Source organism: Rhodamnia argentea, chromosome 7 (assembly GCF_020921035.1).
Source record: "Rhodamnia argentea isolate NSW1041297 chromosome 7, ASM2092103v1, whole genome shotgun sequence".
Lineage (NCBI taxonomy): Eukaryota > Viridiplantae > Streptophyta > Magnoliopsida > Myrtales > Myrtaceae > Rhodamnia > Rhodamnia argentea.
Genome location: NC_063156.1, coordinates 9,414,265 through 9,429,859, shown reverse-complemented (window position 1 = coordinate 9,429,859; position 15,595 = coordinate 9,414,265). Strand labels below are relative to the sequence as shown.

The following is a 15,595-nucleotide window of genomic DNA, read 5'->3' as shown; positions in this document are numbered from 1 at the left end:
GCAACACCATCGCCACCAGACCCGAACCGACCCGACCCGACCTTGCGCCCGATTTGCCCCCTCCACTGGAAAGGTCAACAAAACGACGCAGGACAAATTCTCCGATGCATAAAAAATAATGCAGGCGCACCATTTTGTGGGACCCATCCCCATCTTCCCATCGCGGTCCCACACCCAGAACTCCGTAACCCACCGTTACCGCCACCGGTGGCGGCCGATATCGTCGTCGTGGTCGTCGTGGACGGCGATCGACGGCGAGCAGAACCACTACGACGTGTTGGGCCTCACGCGCAACGCGACCACCGGCGACATCAAAAGGGCTTATCGCCTTCTAGCTCGCAAGGTAATTACGTCGAACGCTCACTTTATCTCGCAAAGTTTTGTTTTGTGTTCGTGTTCCGGTGTCGTGGAAGCGGATGCGTGGTCGAATCAGTAACAATTGGTCCCTTAAAGAGCGAAGATTGAGTGACTGGATATCAACGAGCTGACTGATTTGTTTCTTTTGTTGCGGTAACAACTAGAAATAAGAATTTTATGCAGAAATGTCAGGAACATGGGAGTGTATCTGCCCATTTTTGTGCTATACGAGGAGGTTGGGAGCTACGACGATTTTGTGCCAGCTTTGTCTGTCTGTGCTGCCGTCGTGAAAATTAAGCGATTGAAGCTTTTTTTCACTTGAGTGCCCCAAAAAAATTATGCTTTTTCACGGTGCCTATAGAAGGAGAAAGTTTTGCTCTGAATGATCAGATTTTAAGGAGGCATATTGAGTGTTATGTGAAAAAAGATTGGTGTTCAGAATAATGAGGCAACTCCTAATTGGTTTGGGCGAGTATTTGAGCAAATGACAAACTTTGGGTTTGTGAAGACAAAAAGGACGCCACACCTTAGGATTTTATGCATCCTTATAGTCATAGCAAGGCAAAAGCTTTTAATGTCCCTCTTGAAAGAAGATCGGAAAGATCAATTGAGCTAAACACATACCCACAAATTGCAGAGTTTCGATTCAAATGACTTTCCATTTTTGTTTTGTCCTTTTTATTGGATCTTCATCACTTGTTCGAACTTACATTTACAGTGCTACAATGAAACCAGTCTTTTCTGTCAATCTCGAATTAGTTACGTGGACAAGGAGTACTAGCTGTGTCCTGCCCTCAAACTCTCGAATTCGATACTCTTCACAAGTTCTCTTTGGACGTGTATCTACCCTTCCTTGCCTTTTTGTGATTGCATCTCTTGATCACAGTATCATCCCGATGTTAGCAAAGATCTGCAAGCTGGAGAGGTTTTCAAGACCATCCGCCGTGCATATGAAGTGAGTATACTTATGTCCTGTATTATCTATTTCTTGACTCACGTAAGATGAATTTGATTATGGAGGTTAGTACTTAAAGGTTGCATAATTATTAGAATGACCCATGGAAAAAATTTGGCAGAGGATTGGTTATATAGTAACTGTTTGTCCATTAACTCATTCATCTTTGGAACCATAACGTTATGATTGAAAGTGGACGCCAAGCTTATTCTCTTAGTAATGAGATTTTAGTGAAAAACAAAATGGTACCAGAAACATGGTTGTGCCTTAAGTATCCTCCATTTTCAAACAGGTATTATCGAATGAAGCCGCAAGAACTTGTTATGACAAGGAACTCAAATTCCAGGAAGACAATGGCAGACATTACAAAGGTAAATGGTATTATAACCATGAATATGAAGATGGGCTACGGACCTACACGTGGGCTGGACTGAGGCGGAAGATCCAACATGAAATCTACAGAGAAAGATATAAAGCCAACAAAGGTGAATCTTCTTTTTACACCGAAACAGAAGAAGTCGGAAGGGAGAACTTTGGCCAAGAGAGGGGTGCCTTCATGGAAGTACTTAGATCTGCCTTCCTGCTATTATTCTTCGTTCAGGCATTTGGCTGTCGGATATCCCTTACCTTTAGCAGCTTTACGGCATTACTTGACAGGAAACTAGATGCAGGGTATAAGATTGGTTATGTAATTGCCTGGATTTTGGGTGGGAGAGGTGGCATTTTGCTGACTTTATGCCTCTCTTTTGCGAGTTGGGTTTGTGGGAAAAGGAGCAGTAATCTAGTTGTTCTTGTGGTGGTTGCTATGTGGGTTGGCTCCAATCTTGCAAGGTATGCACCACTTCCTCAAGGCGCTCTTCTAACGCTGCTGTACATGTCTATTAAGCTCCAAGTTGATCTGAATTAGAGTTGTTGCCTGTTGTCACTAATCAAATCATTAGAGCTGTGCTGTACAGTTGTATTTTTTAGAGGATTTATGTTTAGACAAATAGTTTGTGATGCTAAGCCTGTACCAGAGACTGGTCAAAATCATCCCAAAGGTGCAATTTCAACCCATGTTTCTGAATTATGAAATCCAGCTCCATTGTCAGCAGATGTATTTTCCAAATGATGTTGTCGTTTGTCCAAATCATTGGGTTACTGACTGCTTTACTCGATTATTCTTTTGATACAACTGGGGATGTTCAATGCTAGCTGGGAATCGACTAGTCTTTCACTGGGTGGGGCTGTCTCCCGTCCCACGCACATGGGGTAACTGTCGGAGCATACAGGTTGCCAAAGCAAAGCATATCATGGATGGCTAATTTGCACCTCGAAGACACTCCTCCGGTAAGCCGGTATAGGTGCCAATTTTGTGTACAATGCGCCCCAGGATATGAAGTTCGGCTATTTACTAGACTTGAACACGTCGCAGTTGCTAGTTCCTTGGGATCTATGCTACTACAAGAGGAGAGTTACTCGAGAAATCTTTGGTTGGGCTGCTAAAATATCACTCGTGAATTTAAGGTAGAGCCGCTCATTGTGGCTATAAAGTGGCGAAGCTATAAAGTGGCGAAGCTAGTCACCACACTCAAGGTAACGAATCCAAGAACCAATCTTCCCAGTAGACACTATTCACACCGTGGATCCAAGTGTAGGCTGTCTGACCTAAAGGTATTGGCATTCTTGAAAGACCCACAGAGATATATTTCAAGGTAGACTCCAGTTACGTCTAGATGATTGCAAGGATTACAAACATCGAGCATACAACATTGACCTTAAGACAAATTGAATAACACAATCCGTCCTTTTTACAATGAATTCAACACGAAGTCACAGGGCAGCTCGGAGACAATCTGCATCAGCTCGGGTTCCTATCTTGGGTCGTGATGATGCAATTAATCTATAAACCCTCTTCATTTACGAACATCAACTATTGCAAAATCAACTACGAAATTCCCATCTATATGTGGCCATAAACGAAATTGGTAAAGGTCGAGCAAGAAAAAGAGAAAATTAAAACTACAATTGTAAGTAGAGCCATGGCACAATTGCAAGAATCCAGCTTTCATGATTTCCGTTGGTGGCAATACCAGGTCTCAAACAATCGACAGTTGTGTAGGCAGTCATTAACTATTTCATCTTCCAAAGACGTGGTTCTTTGTTTTTCTAAGGTATTCTGACATGGAACTATCTGCATCATGCAGCTTCCATCTTCTGTTTTTTTTTTTTCCTTTCCCGGCCAAACCATCAGTGCAGAATAATACAGCAACAGGACGAGCAAAACGCAAAATCTTAGTCAAGGAAAGCACACTTCCGAGCCTAATAAAAAGAACAATAATCACCATAATTTTCTGGATAGGCTTGATTGTTCACTAAAAACAAAGAGAGCGTTTGAAAAGAACATCGGCAAAGCTTGATATCCTGTATGCACGAATGACAACTCGAAATGAGAAGAGCACGGGTAATGCGATGAGAAGATGGCCTAAAATCTCCCTCTGCCCCTGAAACCACCACCACGACCACCCCTAGGGCCACCTCTCCCACCCCTTGGAGCACCCCGTCCACGAAAGCCACCGCCTCCACGGCCACCACCTCTACCGCCTCCTCTGCCTCCACCACGACCTCCACCTCTACCAGCAGCTCCCCTGCAGGTGGAAAACATACAGAGGGACAAGTGAGTTTCAAATAAGTCCATAATCCGAGGACTTGAGCAACCACGTTCATTACAAGCTAAATCAGTAATTCAGTATCTAGAAGACTATCTCTAGAAATCAAATGCAACAGATCACAAATAAAACTGGACAAGGACGATTAGCTATTAAGGGGTCTAATTGATACTACAGTTCGTGACCACTTCAAACATTTCCAAGCACAAATTTCAGATTGTGCAGAAGAAGAATAAAGTACTCAGATTGCTCCAACTCAGGTGAACACATAAGATAGTGGATATAACGACAAATTCAATGAGGACAATACCATCCTACACTCCAATAATTTCTGGAAACTGAAAACTATATATGTATGTCAAGAGAGTGCCCTCAGGCTACACGTTTAGCATTACTTAATGTAGAACTTATATTTTCCATACGCAGAAAATGAATTGAGTCTAACAATTTGACAATTCATGAGAAATGAAACATACAAAACTATCTATTCAGATTTCCAAAACATATTAAATGATGCACGGAGAGAGAGGCACACATACTTTGGCTGCGGAAGGAATCTTGCAAGGGGCAAGAGCTTAGCCGGGTCAATGTAGAACTTATCACCCAGTGAGTATGAAGTAGCAATGATACCTTCCATCATCTTGATAGAGAAGTACTGCCATTGATACCAATATGTCAATCTCGTTGCAAACGAACATACCTAGGCAGAAGGAGCAACTCACGTGTCTCAAAAAAGACTTACAGATTCGTTGATGGGACCAAATATCTCATCGACTTTGCCGATTTGAGTCTTGTTTTGCAAATAGATTGGAGCATTGAAGTAGGGAATTTTCTCATTGGTAAGCTTGGTGACCACGTCGCCCTCACATGCATGGAGAAATGATGAAACCTCTGTGAAAAAACGGAAGACAGAGCAACCATTTGATGTTTAGTACATTCCTTAACCAACATTCATTCGTGGATTCACCCATTTCCAAAAAGCGGCTCTTCTAAGTTACATTCACACTGCCAAGAGAGAGAAATTGAAATCCACTGATTTTAGCTTGCTCCGACATCGGTGATCGAGTCAATCACGAAGCCTACTCAACCATCAAGTTCGCACATTCTAGAAATAAGCATAATCCTACGGTCAGTTGACATTGAACCCGTTTAGATGGCTAGATAAAAAACTGTTGTAACCCTTCAACCACCACATATCCTGCTGACAAACATTAGCCACCCAAACAGATACCGAAGGCAACACATCGTCGTTAACCGAAGAAAACGCGCACTTTCCCGAATTCGAAACCTCGTAGCGTAAACGAGAACAGAGCTCGCAGCATTTCTCTCTAAAATCGGTCTTCTAGCAAGCGGACCACAAGGCACGGACCGGAAAGAACGTAAACGCACCTACGACTTCACTCGGGGGCCCTTCGTCGCGAAACCCGCCGCCACCTCCTCGGCCGCCGCCGGAGCGACCGCCGAAGCGCCCGCCGCTTCCCCTCCCGCGGCCGCCGTCTCTGCCACCCCTGAACCCGCCGTCCCTGCCGCCCCTGAACCCGCCGCCACCCCGCGGAGGTCGCATCGCTTGCCCGTTGACGAAGCTGTGGAGAGAGGTAGAGAGAGAGATGTCCTGAAGTTGAAGCTTGGCGAAGGGAGGCAGCTTGAAGAGTGTGCGACTGGCGAGCGAAGCAGGAGGGTTTAGGGTTTTAACAGCTTAACTTCTTTATTTTATTCATTGCGCAATCTGGAAATGACCAATACGCCCTTAGTCCTTCTTCGAATGCCCTGTCTCTATTTTGAGCGAAATATACCCAGTTAATGTCGAATGTACGAAAATGTTGAGAAGGAATAGGGGTCAAAATACTAAGAACTCTTCTATTAGATCGCATCAAATTACTTAGGTTTCGTAAAATTATTGTATCATGTATAAATCTTCCTTGATTAAGAAAAACAGTAAAATAATCGCACGTCGAAATTGATTCGAATTAATGATCCGTCGCGATGCATACAGTTCATTTCTTCCGTATGAGATTTCATCATGATCCCAAAAATCAAACTTACAAAAGACAGGTTTTATTTTGTTGGGTGAGGCTACAATTTTACTAGCAGTTCATGGTTTTATCTATGGATTCCTAGTTACTAAGGATGAGCTTAGAGCTTCTTCCATTTGTTTAAAAGGGAATCAACTCATGGAAGAACACCAACGCGATGTCCTTAACAGCAAAGTTCTTACCAAAACCTGGTCCTTAACCATGGATAACCACAGTTGAGTCGCAGCACCGCCCGGTGAAGAACCTTTCCAACCCAAAAATCCGGTGATCACGAGAGTCTAACGCGCCGAACCACGGCGACCAAAACCCAGTGCTAGTAAAACTAGGTCTCAGTTCTTTTCATCAATGTCGAGTTCTGGTGCCAAAACCTAAGGGCAAGTGACCTGACTGCAAGACAAATCAACTGGACACTGGGAAAACCACCTAAAAACCGACACACAACCCTACGGCAATTCCCAGATATGATTAAAGTCGATCTAGAAAACCATCAAACTTTCAAGGCGGCACACCATTGCGAGTTGTCGATTCACCTCATATCTGGCACCGTGAATTAACCGTCGACCAGTTTTTACTGGCAGAGACTGGGTAGAACCTCCTTCATTAGAAGGACTAACTATCACAAGGGAAGCAGACCACCTACAGAACACCTGACAAGCAGTACTACCTTTGCAAATTCAGAATTTTGATGCCCTCCAAATAAGAGCTTGGGCAGCTATTCGCGCCCATCAAATAGTTTACAACAGTGTTGCTAGTAAATGGTTGCAAGTTCATACAACAATTCGGTGTTATGAACCACAAGTCCTCCTGCACATTGCAGGGTGATACAAACAAACCATCTTTCATGATCTCTAAGTACCCTATCGATCAGATGGGTTCAGGGTACATTGCCTTTTCAACTCACACATATAATGCTATCTTGGGTCGCTTTTCGCCTTTACATTCTACTGTGAGAATGGTTTCGCGGGGGTGGCCTTGCCTTTCTTTAGTTGCTGGAAAATCAAATTTGTAAAAAGCCGTCTCAGCTTTGAAAATTTCCGGCCAAAACACTCTCCCGGTACAGGTATAAAGCAAGACCGAATCAACAAACAGTCCGGCCATAACAAATCGATGCAATGTAGAGATTTTTAGACCATTTTTCCTGCCAGAAACAAAAAACGCATCCAAATGAGATTTCTGTGAACGGGGTACAATAGAGAATAAATAGTATGACAGATAGCTCAAACGAGTGCATCCATGACAGTGAGCAATCATGTCCAGCTAATGGATTTGGACTTTGGGAAGTAAGATAAATCAGGGAAGTAAATAAAAGAATAGTACCCATGTACAAACCAGCCTATGTGAAAAAAGTCAAAAGTCCAATAACACCAATATATCATTAGATTGGAAGCAATAATGAATAGCTGAAGATAACCACAATAAGCACATGATGACTTGCAAGAAGAATGGACCTAACCTTCACATGTGTGCTTGGGAATGCAGATGTTCGCAGGGTTTCTTGAGTTTCATCCATCACTTTTCTTTTAGGTATGCTCAGTATGAATGCTGCTTGATCAGCAGTGGCAGCCATAGATGTTATTCTATAGCCGCTCTCCCATCTTCTGTGTATACCTTCACTTGGGTATAGAAAATCAAGCTCCACAACCTTGCATAAGTAAATAAAAAGTTCCGTGAGAACAAAAAATGGCATGTTTATAACAGGACTATGAAAGTATTTGTCCCATTCTCAGATGCTAATGCCCACATTTCCAACATTTTTTTAATTAATGAACTACTTCTATAAAAAGATTGAGGGAAACTGATACCTGGTCAGAAAATCCAGAATTTCTAGACATAACCACACCCCAGCGACTGCCCGCTGTAGTCATGGAAGTGACGTGAAAACCTTCTTTCCACTTTTTATTTATCCACTTGAAAGGAAAGGCTTCACTCACTTTGTAGGACTGCTGGGTATATGGGGTACCTGAGGTAATGGAAAATAATCAGCAACAAAACCTTCTGTGCCAATTTTTCATCATTAAGAACATAATGGATAGTCAAGAGGTTGATTTGCCACATGCAATACGCAGTCACATTCTGCAGAATGAACAATGTGATCCAAGTTGAGGCGCCAAAGCAGATGGCCGTGAAACGAATGGGATAAAATTCATGGAAGTGATGAAGTTCAACAGATACAAGGGTCCATGCAATTGACCCATTCAATTGCAAGTGAGATTATTGAGGAGATCTAAGTCATTACATGGAAGCCCCTCATACAAAGAACAGCAACAAACACAAAAGCAATTCAATTGAAGAAATATCCAGCCTGCCTGGTACTGATGATCAGAAGGTGTATGAACCAGGAGAGGGAACACATGCTTGCTGACAGCAATTTCAGCACAGTATACAGATGAAACATCCATATTAAGAGCATGACGTTCATGAACTTCAAGTACATAGTGTGATGTTAAACTTATATAGAAGCATATCTTGTGTTATACCAGATGTTAATATTTAATTTAAGAGACTCATTAAAGGAGTCAACTAAAACCTACAGAAAAAGAACAGAAGAATTCACAGATTTAATACATTCTGAATACTAGACTCTGCAGCAAACAGAATGCACATTAACTGACATTAGCATAGTTCACATAGAATGTTTGTTGCCAGATAGCAATCCATAAAACAATACACGGTTTTGAAAATATAGAAGAGTGAAACGGGATGTTAATCAGAATTTAAAAAGACAGCATCAATTATTAAATTCTACCGATCATTTATTGAACCTTGAAACTTGCTGCTTTCATTCTGTCTACAGTTTACCCGTTATTGTAAGATTCAAAGACAAGGCATTTCAAGCTAAAAAGTGAAGGAATTTATTCTTTTGCAAGTGCCATAATTGTATGTGCTGCTATGTAGTGCCGGCACGACATGCGACACAACATGCCAAGACGTGATTTCTCAAAGAATAGAGAATTCCAACATGTTAGGATACATTGCATGTTAATGTATCTTTTTATATATACATGATACATTATCATATATATATGGAAATATCAGCCGTGACTTTCTTCTTTTTCTTTTCTTTTTCTTCTCTTGGGGATTCACGATTAGGTTTTTTTGGGGTTGGCTGGGTATATTAATTTTGGAGTGGCTGGATTTATGATTTAAGTACATATATTTTTTATAAATTAACATTTTGACTTCTAATTTATAGAAAATGCTTAAAATTGACCCCGTGCATGTCGAAATGGCGTGTGAAGATGCTGAAATCGCGTGTCGCTTGCGTGTTTGGAGTGCTGACCACATGTCGGTCACATTTCGCAAAGTGTCCAAGTGTTGGAGAGTGTCCGACATGACATGACACAACACAACATGACACGACATGGAGGCCCCCGGAGAGCGTTCGTGCTACATAGATGTGCTGCAATAAAAGATCTGAATGAAAATCGTGTCTCACGCTTCTATAGCTTTTATCATTCACGCTGTTTAATCCACTGATACTTTAACTTCAGTTGTTAATTTACTTTCTTTTACTCATTATTTTCACTGATCAATACTTCAATGTCAAATATGTAAGACAGGTTTTACTCACCTTTGGACATGACAACCAAGGAACTCCCATTAGATGCACCGGCTATTGAACTGATATAGTAGTTTCTTTCCCACTGTTCCATGATCCAATCCTTCAAGGAAGATCATATGGACAAGGTAAGAAATGACGCAATTCACCAAAGACCACACCAAAATAATGACAATCACTAGACAAGAAGTACCTTATGCAGAAAAACAGCAGACAACTCATAAACCTGCGAAGAGAAACCAGTTCCTGCATCCATGATTAAAGCCCACAAATTTGATGAAGAGGCCACACAGCTGATAAATAGCCCATCTTCATTTCCCTTCTCTACATGCTGGCTTAACCTTGTATCTGCTACATTGTAATGATATCTGCAGTTCAAAGAACCTAATTAGCATATGCTATGCAGAAGAAAATTATAATAGTTGCTAGAAAGCTAACAGAACATTACAATGGTTGCTAGAAAGCTAATATAGATGATCACAGAGATATTATCTGGACAAAAGTTGGACTTAATAAGCCTTTAACCATTTACCGGCTGAGTACTAGAACAATTTTCAAACAAAAATTACCAGTGGTCCAAATTGCTAGTATGGTCAAATTTAGGTGAAATTGGTGCATGTTGCATGAGAAAAAGGTAAACATTATGATATTTCTCACATTAAACAATCAAGAGTATGATTTATAACAGCTCGTCATCCATCCTTTGAATGGCAGGTGAAAACATCAAGCCTGAGGCCAGACAACCGAGCAAATAATTGAATAAATCAACAACACAAATACCAGTCTTACATTACATTTAACATTCTACCCACGGTTCCTGACACAAACCTCAGATACCATTTAAATACAAGATATAGAAGAATGAAGTAAACCTAACCAAACTTTTGAGAAGTCACCTACAGAGAAATTAGTAGTATGGAATTGAAGCATATCAAGAAAATGCTCACAAGTAAGACAATTTTGTGAGCATCATAATACAGCAAATGGATTTCGTTACTCCACATATCGTTAGTCTATATAATGCATAATTGCTCAGACTTTTTGGCAGGGGTCAAACAGATTCCTGACACAAAACCTCAGGCACAATTTTAATGCAAGATATCAAATAAAGTACACTAATGTGTCAGGAATAAACCTCAGACACAATTTCAATGCAAGATATCGAAGAATAAACCTCAGGCACAATTTTGAGAAAGTCACCTAGAGAACGCATTTAGTAGCATGCAACTCAAGCATATCATAGAAAATGCTCGCATTTATAGTTAAGAATGGTATATAAGCATCATAATAGAACAGATGAATTTAGTCACTCCATGTATCATCAGAATAAATAGCGTGTATAAATGCCAATATGCCAAAACTTTTTGGCACATGCCCTTTATAGTCGCTAAAAAGTTAATCAAGCTATTAGTTTCAGGTGTAAGAAATTAATACAATTCTTTTCCGCTGACCACTTCAATATTACGTTTATGTCAGATTTCCCATATGTTCACGTGCATAAGTGTCTGCAATTGAGTTAAAAGATAAAGTATTAACACATCTTGCATGTGCAGAAATAGACGATAGTGACAGCTAGTCTCGTAGATCAAACCATGCCATATTGAAAGGTAGAATTTTTATCAGTAAGTCCTAATTGAGGTCTAACTTAAGGAAGCATACTTACCTTTGTTTCATGGGCCGACGTGCATTATAAACAGAAATCCACTGAGTAGCCGGACTACCCAATCGAACCTTCTTCTTTGGCTGCTCATCTTCGTCCAAATTAATGAGTAATCTGCCTCGCTTTTGACCGACCTATTTAAACATGAAAGAAAAATTCATTTATTGTTAGGCTGTTCTGATAATGCTAGTTACAAGTAGATCCAGCTTTCCACATATCTCTATCAGTCACAGGCTAGGAGTAATGGTCTTGCAATTTGTAAGTAGTCTAATCTTCCATTCGATACAAGAAGAGGAAGAAGACTGAAATACCTTTAGAGCTCCATCAATTCTAATTGGTCTCAAAGATGTGCATGGTTCAATTAGGCTTTCAAAAAAGGCTATCAACTTTGAGTAATTTGGCTCCTCGTCAAATTTCATGTTTGTTACGGCTTCAAGAAATTGCTTGAATGGGGCGGGGCAAAAGCAGCACATTAACTCTGGAGAAGTAGCCATCTTTTTCTTACAGACAAGAAAGCTTTTGTTGTCCCCCTGCAACAGAAAACAGTTATTTCGCGATATATAAGCATAAAAGACATCTCCATACACCACTGAAGCAACTCAATCAATGCACCTGATATCCCTGCCATGGTAACCTTCCTTTTAGAAGGAAAATCAATGTATATGCCAATGACTCAAGATCGTCTCGTCGACTTCCAGTCCGTCCTAAATGAGCATGCACGCTTGCATATCTTATTGTTCCTCTGCCAAAAAGGAGAAATTCAATAACCAGGAAACCAACAAAATCATGGAAATATTTAAACACCTACCAACCTGAATACATCAGGTCTTTGATCATAATCAACATGCTGACCAGATGTCGAATCTTTCCACCTAGACGCTGCACAAAAAGACATTTTGTCAGCTGGGCCAGGCAAATTAAGATTCCCCATTAAGAGGTTCTGAAATACAGATCGTTGGCAGTGAACTAACATTATCAACACCATAAATGGAAGGCTGCTAAATTCAAAAGACCAAAAGCTTAGTACATGCTTTTATTTCTTTGTTGGGGAAGGAGGGGGGGGTTACAATCCATAAAGACAAACCCTAGAACGCATTGTGTCACCTGCATCTGTGTGGGAAGCAGCATGCGGGAACGGATAATCCAGGAAAGTGAACATACCTAAGCCAAGATCAATGAGGTAAAGCTTCTTCTCATCAGGTGATCCAGGTTGACCAAGCAGAAAATTCTCTGGTTTGACGTCTCCATGCACAAAGCTAGCAGAAGAAGGAACAAGTTAACAAAAGCAGTTAATTGCAATTATGAAGTCCTTTCATAAAGCAGAAAGTTCAAGAATTAAAATAATAAATATAGGTACCCCTTTAAGTGAAGCTTTTCCAGTATTGATATTGCCTCCACGGCAAAACAAGCCACCGTGTTCGGCGCCATTCTGTTCACAGATGTTATTGTGTAATTATCACAAAAAAATCATCAGTAACTAAATAGAGATGGGTAGCAAGTGAAACACAGTAATCTGGATCTTACGATTGCCCATGAGAGTTCCAGACGTCCCAAAGACTGGGCCCAAGCATATCCATAACCTGAAATATATATTACTTCTAACTTAGTTTCCCTCAAAGAGAGAAACCAGAATGACAAGAAATGCCAAAATCAAATCTTACCAGAATGTAGAAATCCCCCTGTCGACCCTTATAATGAACCCAAGGGATTCCATAGCATCCATTTAGAGTACTTTTCATTCCAAAGGTAATTAAAATCAGATGTTAAATCAAAGATTCATAATATACGCTCTCTCAAGGGAAATATGACAAAAAAGAATAAATGTGATACATACTTGTACACTTGCCACTCGTAAGGAGGGCCATAGTTGCAACCTTTGCTGTTACGATGCTCAAACTTCAATGCAACCTGAAATGAATGAACCGCTAAGAATAAAAAATCTCACGTCTGTGAGACATAACCGGGAGAGAGAGAGAGAGAGAGAGAGAGAGAGATAATAGATTTGGAGTCATGCCATACCTCTATTGCATCTGGTCCTGTTCTATCACTTCCACCGCTTACCCTTCTGCCAACATACACTTGGCCAAAGCCACCTTTTCCCAATTTCCTTTCTGTCTTATATTGAGGAGAGTTACCCACTTGTACCTGCATCAAACGAGAGCAGACTACTGCATTGAGATTCCTCACGATAAAATGACAGAGACAGGAAAAGACAACTTTCAGGACTATACAAGATAAATTGAGAACTATGCTTAATAAACTTTAACATTAAGAAAATTATTGAAAGCTAATTATTCGAGAGGAAGCTACTAAAGCATAAGCAAGATACGAGAACTTTAAAATCAGCAATTTCCCAATAAAGCTCACGCAACAAAAGAATAAGTATGAATGTTGATTGCCAAAATAGAAGCCTCAGTCTCAGCCCTTAAGTTGATCATAGAAGAAGGTATCCTCACTGGAGTAGACCATCAACACCAAAGAAGACGGATGAAAGATGTGAAGCTACAAGTTTAATCGACCAAAAAGGGTACGGGGAGAAGAGAAGCTACCCTCTCAGGAACAGGTGTGGAGCTAGCTTCTTCCTCGACTCCCAACACTTTTTCTGCACTTCCTCCTTCCATTGCAATATCTTTCTCTCCCACAACCTCAACTCTATTATAAGCAGGGTCAGCAGCAGCTCCTAAAGCTGCAACCTCAGGAACCACTTCGCAAGGTTCCGGGTCTAAATCTATAAATCTTATTCCCCGACCTCGACCAGCACCTGTTGCCCTTCCTCTCCCTACAGCTGTCGCATTACCCCTTCCTCTTCCACCACCTCCTCTCCTCCTAGTTTTGTTTTGCGTAGGCAGTGCCCAATTATCCGCTTGATCAATTTGTTGTGGGTTTGGTTGTATATTGTCGAGCCTCTTTGATCTCCGTGCTCCACTTCGCAACTCAGGCATCGTCACCCCATGCAAATCACATTCCCCTAAGTTCACCAACTAACCCTTCAGGCCTTCTGAAACGCCAAGAATAGAAGTCAATCGTTGCAAAAAATCCAAGATCAAGAGAGAGCCAAAAAGGACCAACAGCAAAAAATGCATATTACTCGGGAATACCATAAACAATTTTCACTTTTTTCTGCTCTCACGAAGTACAGGTCCTTTCAATTTTAAGCAATGAGAAGGCTTTTTCCATACATACTGAATAAGGTACAAAAATAACCTCGTGAGAAGATTTGCCAGGTTGCTAGAATACTCAGAGATGCTCAGAAGCGGAGCGAAATTGATAACGAGCATGCACCAAAAAGGCAATATCAACAAGATAGAATTTTTCCGGCCAATACACCGAGAAGATCTCATTATCTGAAATACCCCATGACAAAAGCAAATGCACCTAAAGCTAATAAAAAAAAATCAAAACTAAAACAAATCTATCACTTGCACATCGCACATGCCTCCTCATCCCAAATACCGAATTAGCACCGACCAAATGAACCACTCTCCACCTTCGAGCCAGCATCAGCGTTGAACAAGATGATTTTCGCATCGGATTCAGCAAAGCAAAACGATTTTTCGTGCTCAATGTCGAATCAAACCATCATCAACCACCAACTCGAACAGTCCGATCATTCCCACAAAAAAAAAAAAAAAAAAAGCTCCCAAAGAACAACAAAACCGATCACCTAACAAGCTCATGACACCACCACCATCATCCACGACAAACAGCCAACAAGTTCAAAAATTTCAACGAACCCAAGACCCCCAAAAAGGAAAAAAAAAAAAAAACCCGACTCACAGATCGATCCTCGAGAATCGCGAAAGCAAGATGATCGGGCACCGAAACCGGCGAGAATCGGCGCATTCGAACGGCCGATCGAGCTCAGATCTTTCCACCTTCCTCCTCCTCCTCCTCCTCGGTCTCTGATGTTTCACACTATGCGCACACACGTACGTACATGAGAAGACTGCATTATTATCTGCACCCCCCTTGTCCGAAAAAAAAAAAAAAAAAAACTTTTTCCTTGCGTTGGCGATAAAGTTAGCGAGAGCCTCGCTAGGGAGGGGGAGAGAGAGAGACGATGATGGGGGAAGAGGCAACACTCTATATATGCAGATAATAATAATAACATGGAGAGAAGATCTTTAAACCGACTATCTTTTTTTTTTTTTTCGGTGGGACATTTTGAACCGGGGGGGTTAATTTCCCATCTTCAATTTTTTCACATCAGGGCTGGGGGCAAAAAAGGAAATATCTTTTTATTTTGGTTTTCTTTTTCTAGAATATGCTTAAAAAAATTTTAAAAATAGATAAAAATTGAAATGAAAATTGAAAAATTTGATGAATGTGGGTGGACGTGGGCGTGGGAGAGGCATATGGGCATTTTGCTAAAGTTGTGGCATT

The 15,595-nt window shown here is 41.0% G+C and overlaps 3 protein-coding genes across 4 annotated transcripts; 1 reads left to right on the top strand and 2 right to left on the bottom strand.

Moving 5' to 3' along the window:
- The first annotated feature begins 79 nt into the window (after positions 1–79).
- On the top strand, positions 80–2,405 carry LOC115737626. 2 transcript variants are annotated; one of them, XM_048283234.1, is made up of 3 exons: positions 80–343; positions 1,244–1,354; positions 1,605–2,405. In XM_048283234.1, exons 1-3 carry the CDS (start codon positions 119–121, stop codon positions 2,217–2,219), a joined length of 951 nt encoding a protein of 316 aa, XP_048139191.1. In that variant the 5' UTR covers positions 80–118; the 3' UTR covers positions 2,220–2,405. The 2 variants fall into 2 exon arrangements, with proteins under 2 accessions (XP_048139191.1, XP_030525691.2); XM_030669831.2 differs by having other exon boundaries at positions 81–343; positions 1,244–1,312.
- A 1,181-nt stretch (positions 2,406–3,586) lies between these two features.
- LOC115737628 (putative H/ACA ribonucleoprotein complex subunit 1-like protein 1) lies at positions 3,587–5,636 on the bottom strand. Its single transcript, XM_030669832.2, has 4 exons — positions 5,350–5,636; positions 4,703–4,851; positions 4,500–4,615; positions 3,587–3,939 (listed from the first exon to the last, which is right to left on the bottom strand). The coding sequence occupies exons 1-4, from the start codon at positions 5,522–5,524 to the stop codon at positions 3,777–3,779; spliced, it is 603 nt and encodes a 200-aa protein (XP_030525692.1). The 5' UTR covers positions 5,525–5,636; the 3' UTR covers positions 3,587–3,776.
- Positions 5,637–6,923: 1,287 nt separating this feature from the next.
- On the bottom strand, positions 6,924–15,219 carry LOC115737624 (casein kinase 1-like protein HD16). Its single transcript, XM_030669825.2, has 17 exons — positions 14,990–15,219; positions 13,762–14,210; positions 13,232–13,357; positions 13,047–13,120; positions 12,874–12,943; positions 12,737–12,792; positions 12,570–12,641; positions 12,374–12,468; positions 12,025–12,091; positions 11,825–11,954; positions 11,524–11,742; positions 11,216–11,346; positions 9,746–9,920; positions 9,565–9,655; positions 7,796–7,953; positions 7,447–7,635; positions 6,924–7,131 (listed from the first exon to the last, which is right to left on the bottom strand). The coding sequence occupies exons 2-17, from the start codon at positions 14,152–14,154 to the stop codon at positions 7,072–7,074; spliced, it is 2,106 nt and encodes a 701-aa protein (XP_030525685.1). The 5' UTR covers positions 14,155–14,210; positions 14,990–15,219; the 3' UTR covers positions 6,924–7,071.
- Positions 15,220–15,595: the final 376 nt, after the last annotated feature.

Bases quoted from the DNA above. Each gene is read 5' to 3' on its own strand.
- LOC115737626 (XM_048283234.1), top strand. From the start codon at position 119: ATGCAGGCGCACCATTTTGTGGGACCCATCCCCATCTTCCCATCGCGG. The intron at 344-1,243 runs GTAATTACGTCG...TCTTGATCACAG, and splicing joins ATCGCCTTCTAGCTCGCAAG to TATCATCCCGATGTTAGCAA. The intron at 1,355-1,604 runs GTAAGATGAATT...ATTTTCAAACAG, and splicing joins TTATCTATTTCTTGACTCAC to GTATTATCGAATGAAGCCGC.
- LOC115737628 (XM_030669832.2), bottom strand. From the start codon at position 5,524: ATGCGACCTCCGCGGGGTGGCGGCGGGTTCAGGGGCGGCAGGGACGGC. The intron at 4,852-5,349 runs GTGCGTTTACGT...GTTTTTTCACAG, and splicing joins GCCCCCGAGTGAAGTCGTAG to AGGTTTCATCATTTCTCCAT. The intron at 3,940-4,499 runs GTATGTGTGCCT...TTCCACCTGCAG, and splicing joins AGATTCCTTCCGCAGCCAAA to GGGAGCTGCTGGTAGAGGTG.
- LOC115737624 (XM_030669825.2), bottom strand. From the start codon at position 14,154: ATGCCTGAGTTGCGAAGTGGAGCACGGAGATCAAAGAGGCTCGACAAT. The intron at 13,121-13,231 runs GTATGGCATGAC...CATTCATTTCAG, and splicing joins CAGGACCAGATGCAATAGAG to GTTGCATTGAAGTTTGAGCA. The intron at 12,469-12,569 runs GTACCTATATTT...TTCTTCTGCTAG, and splicing joins GAAAAGCTTCACTTAAAGGG to CTTTGTGCATGGAGACGTCA.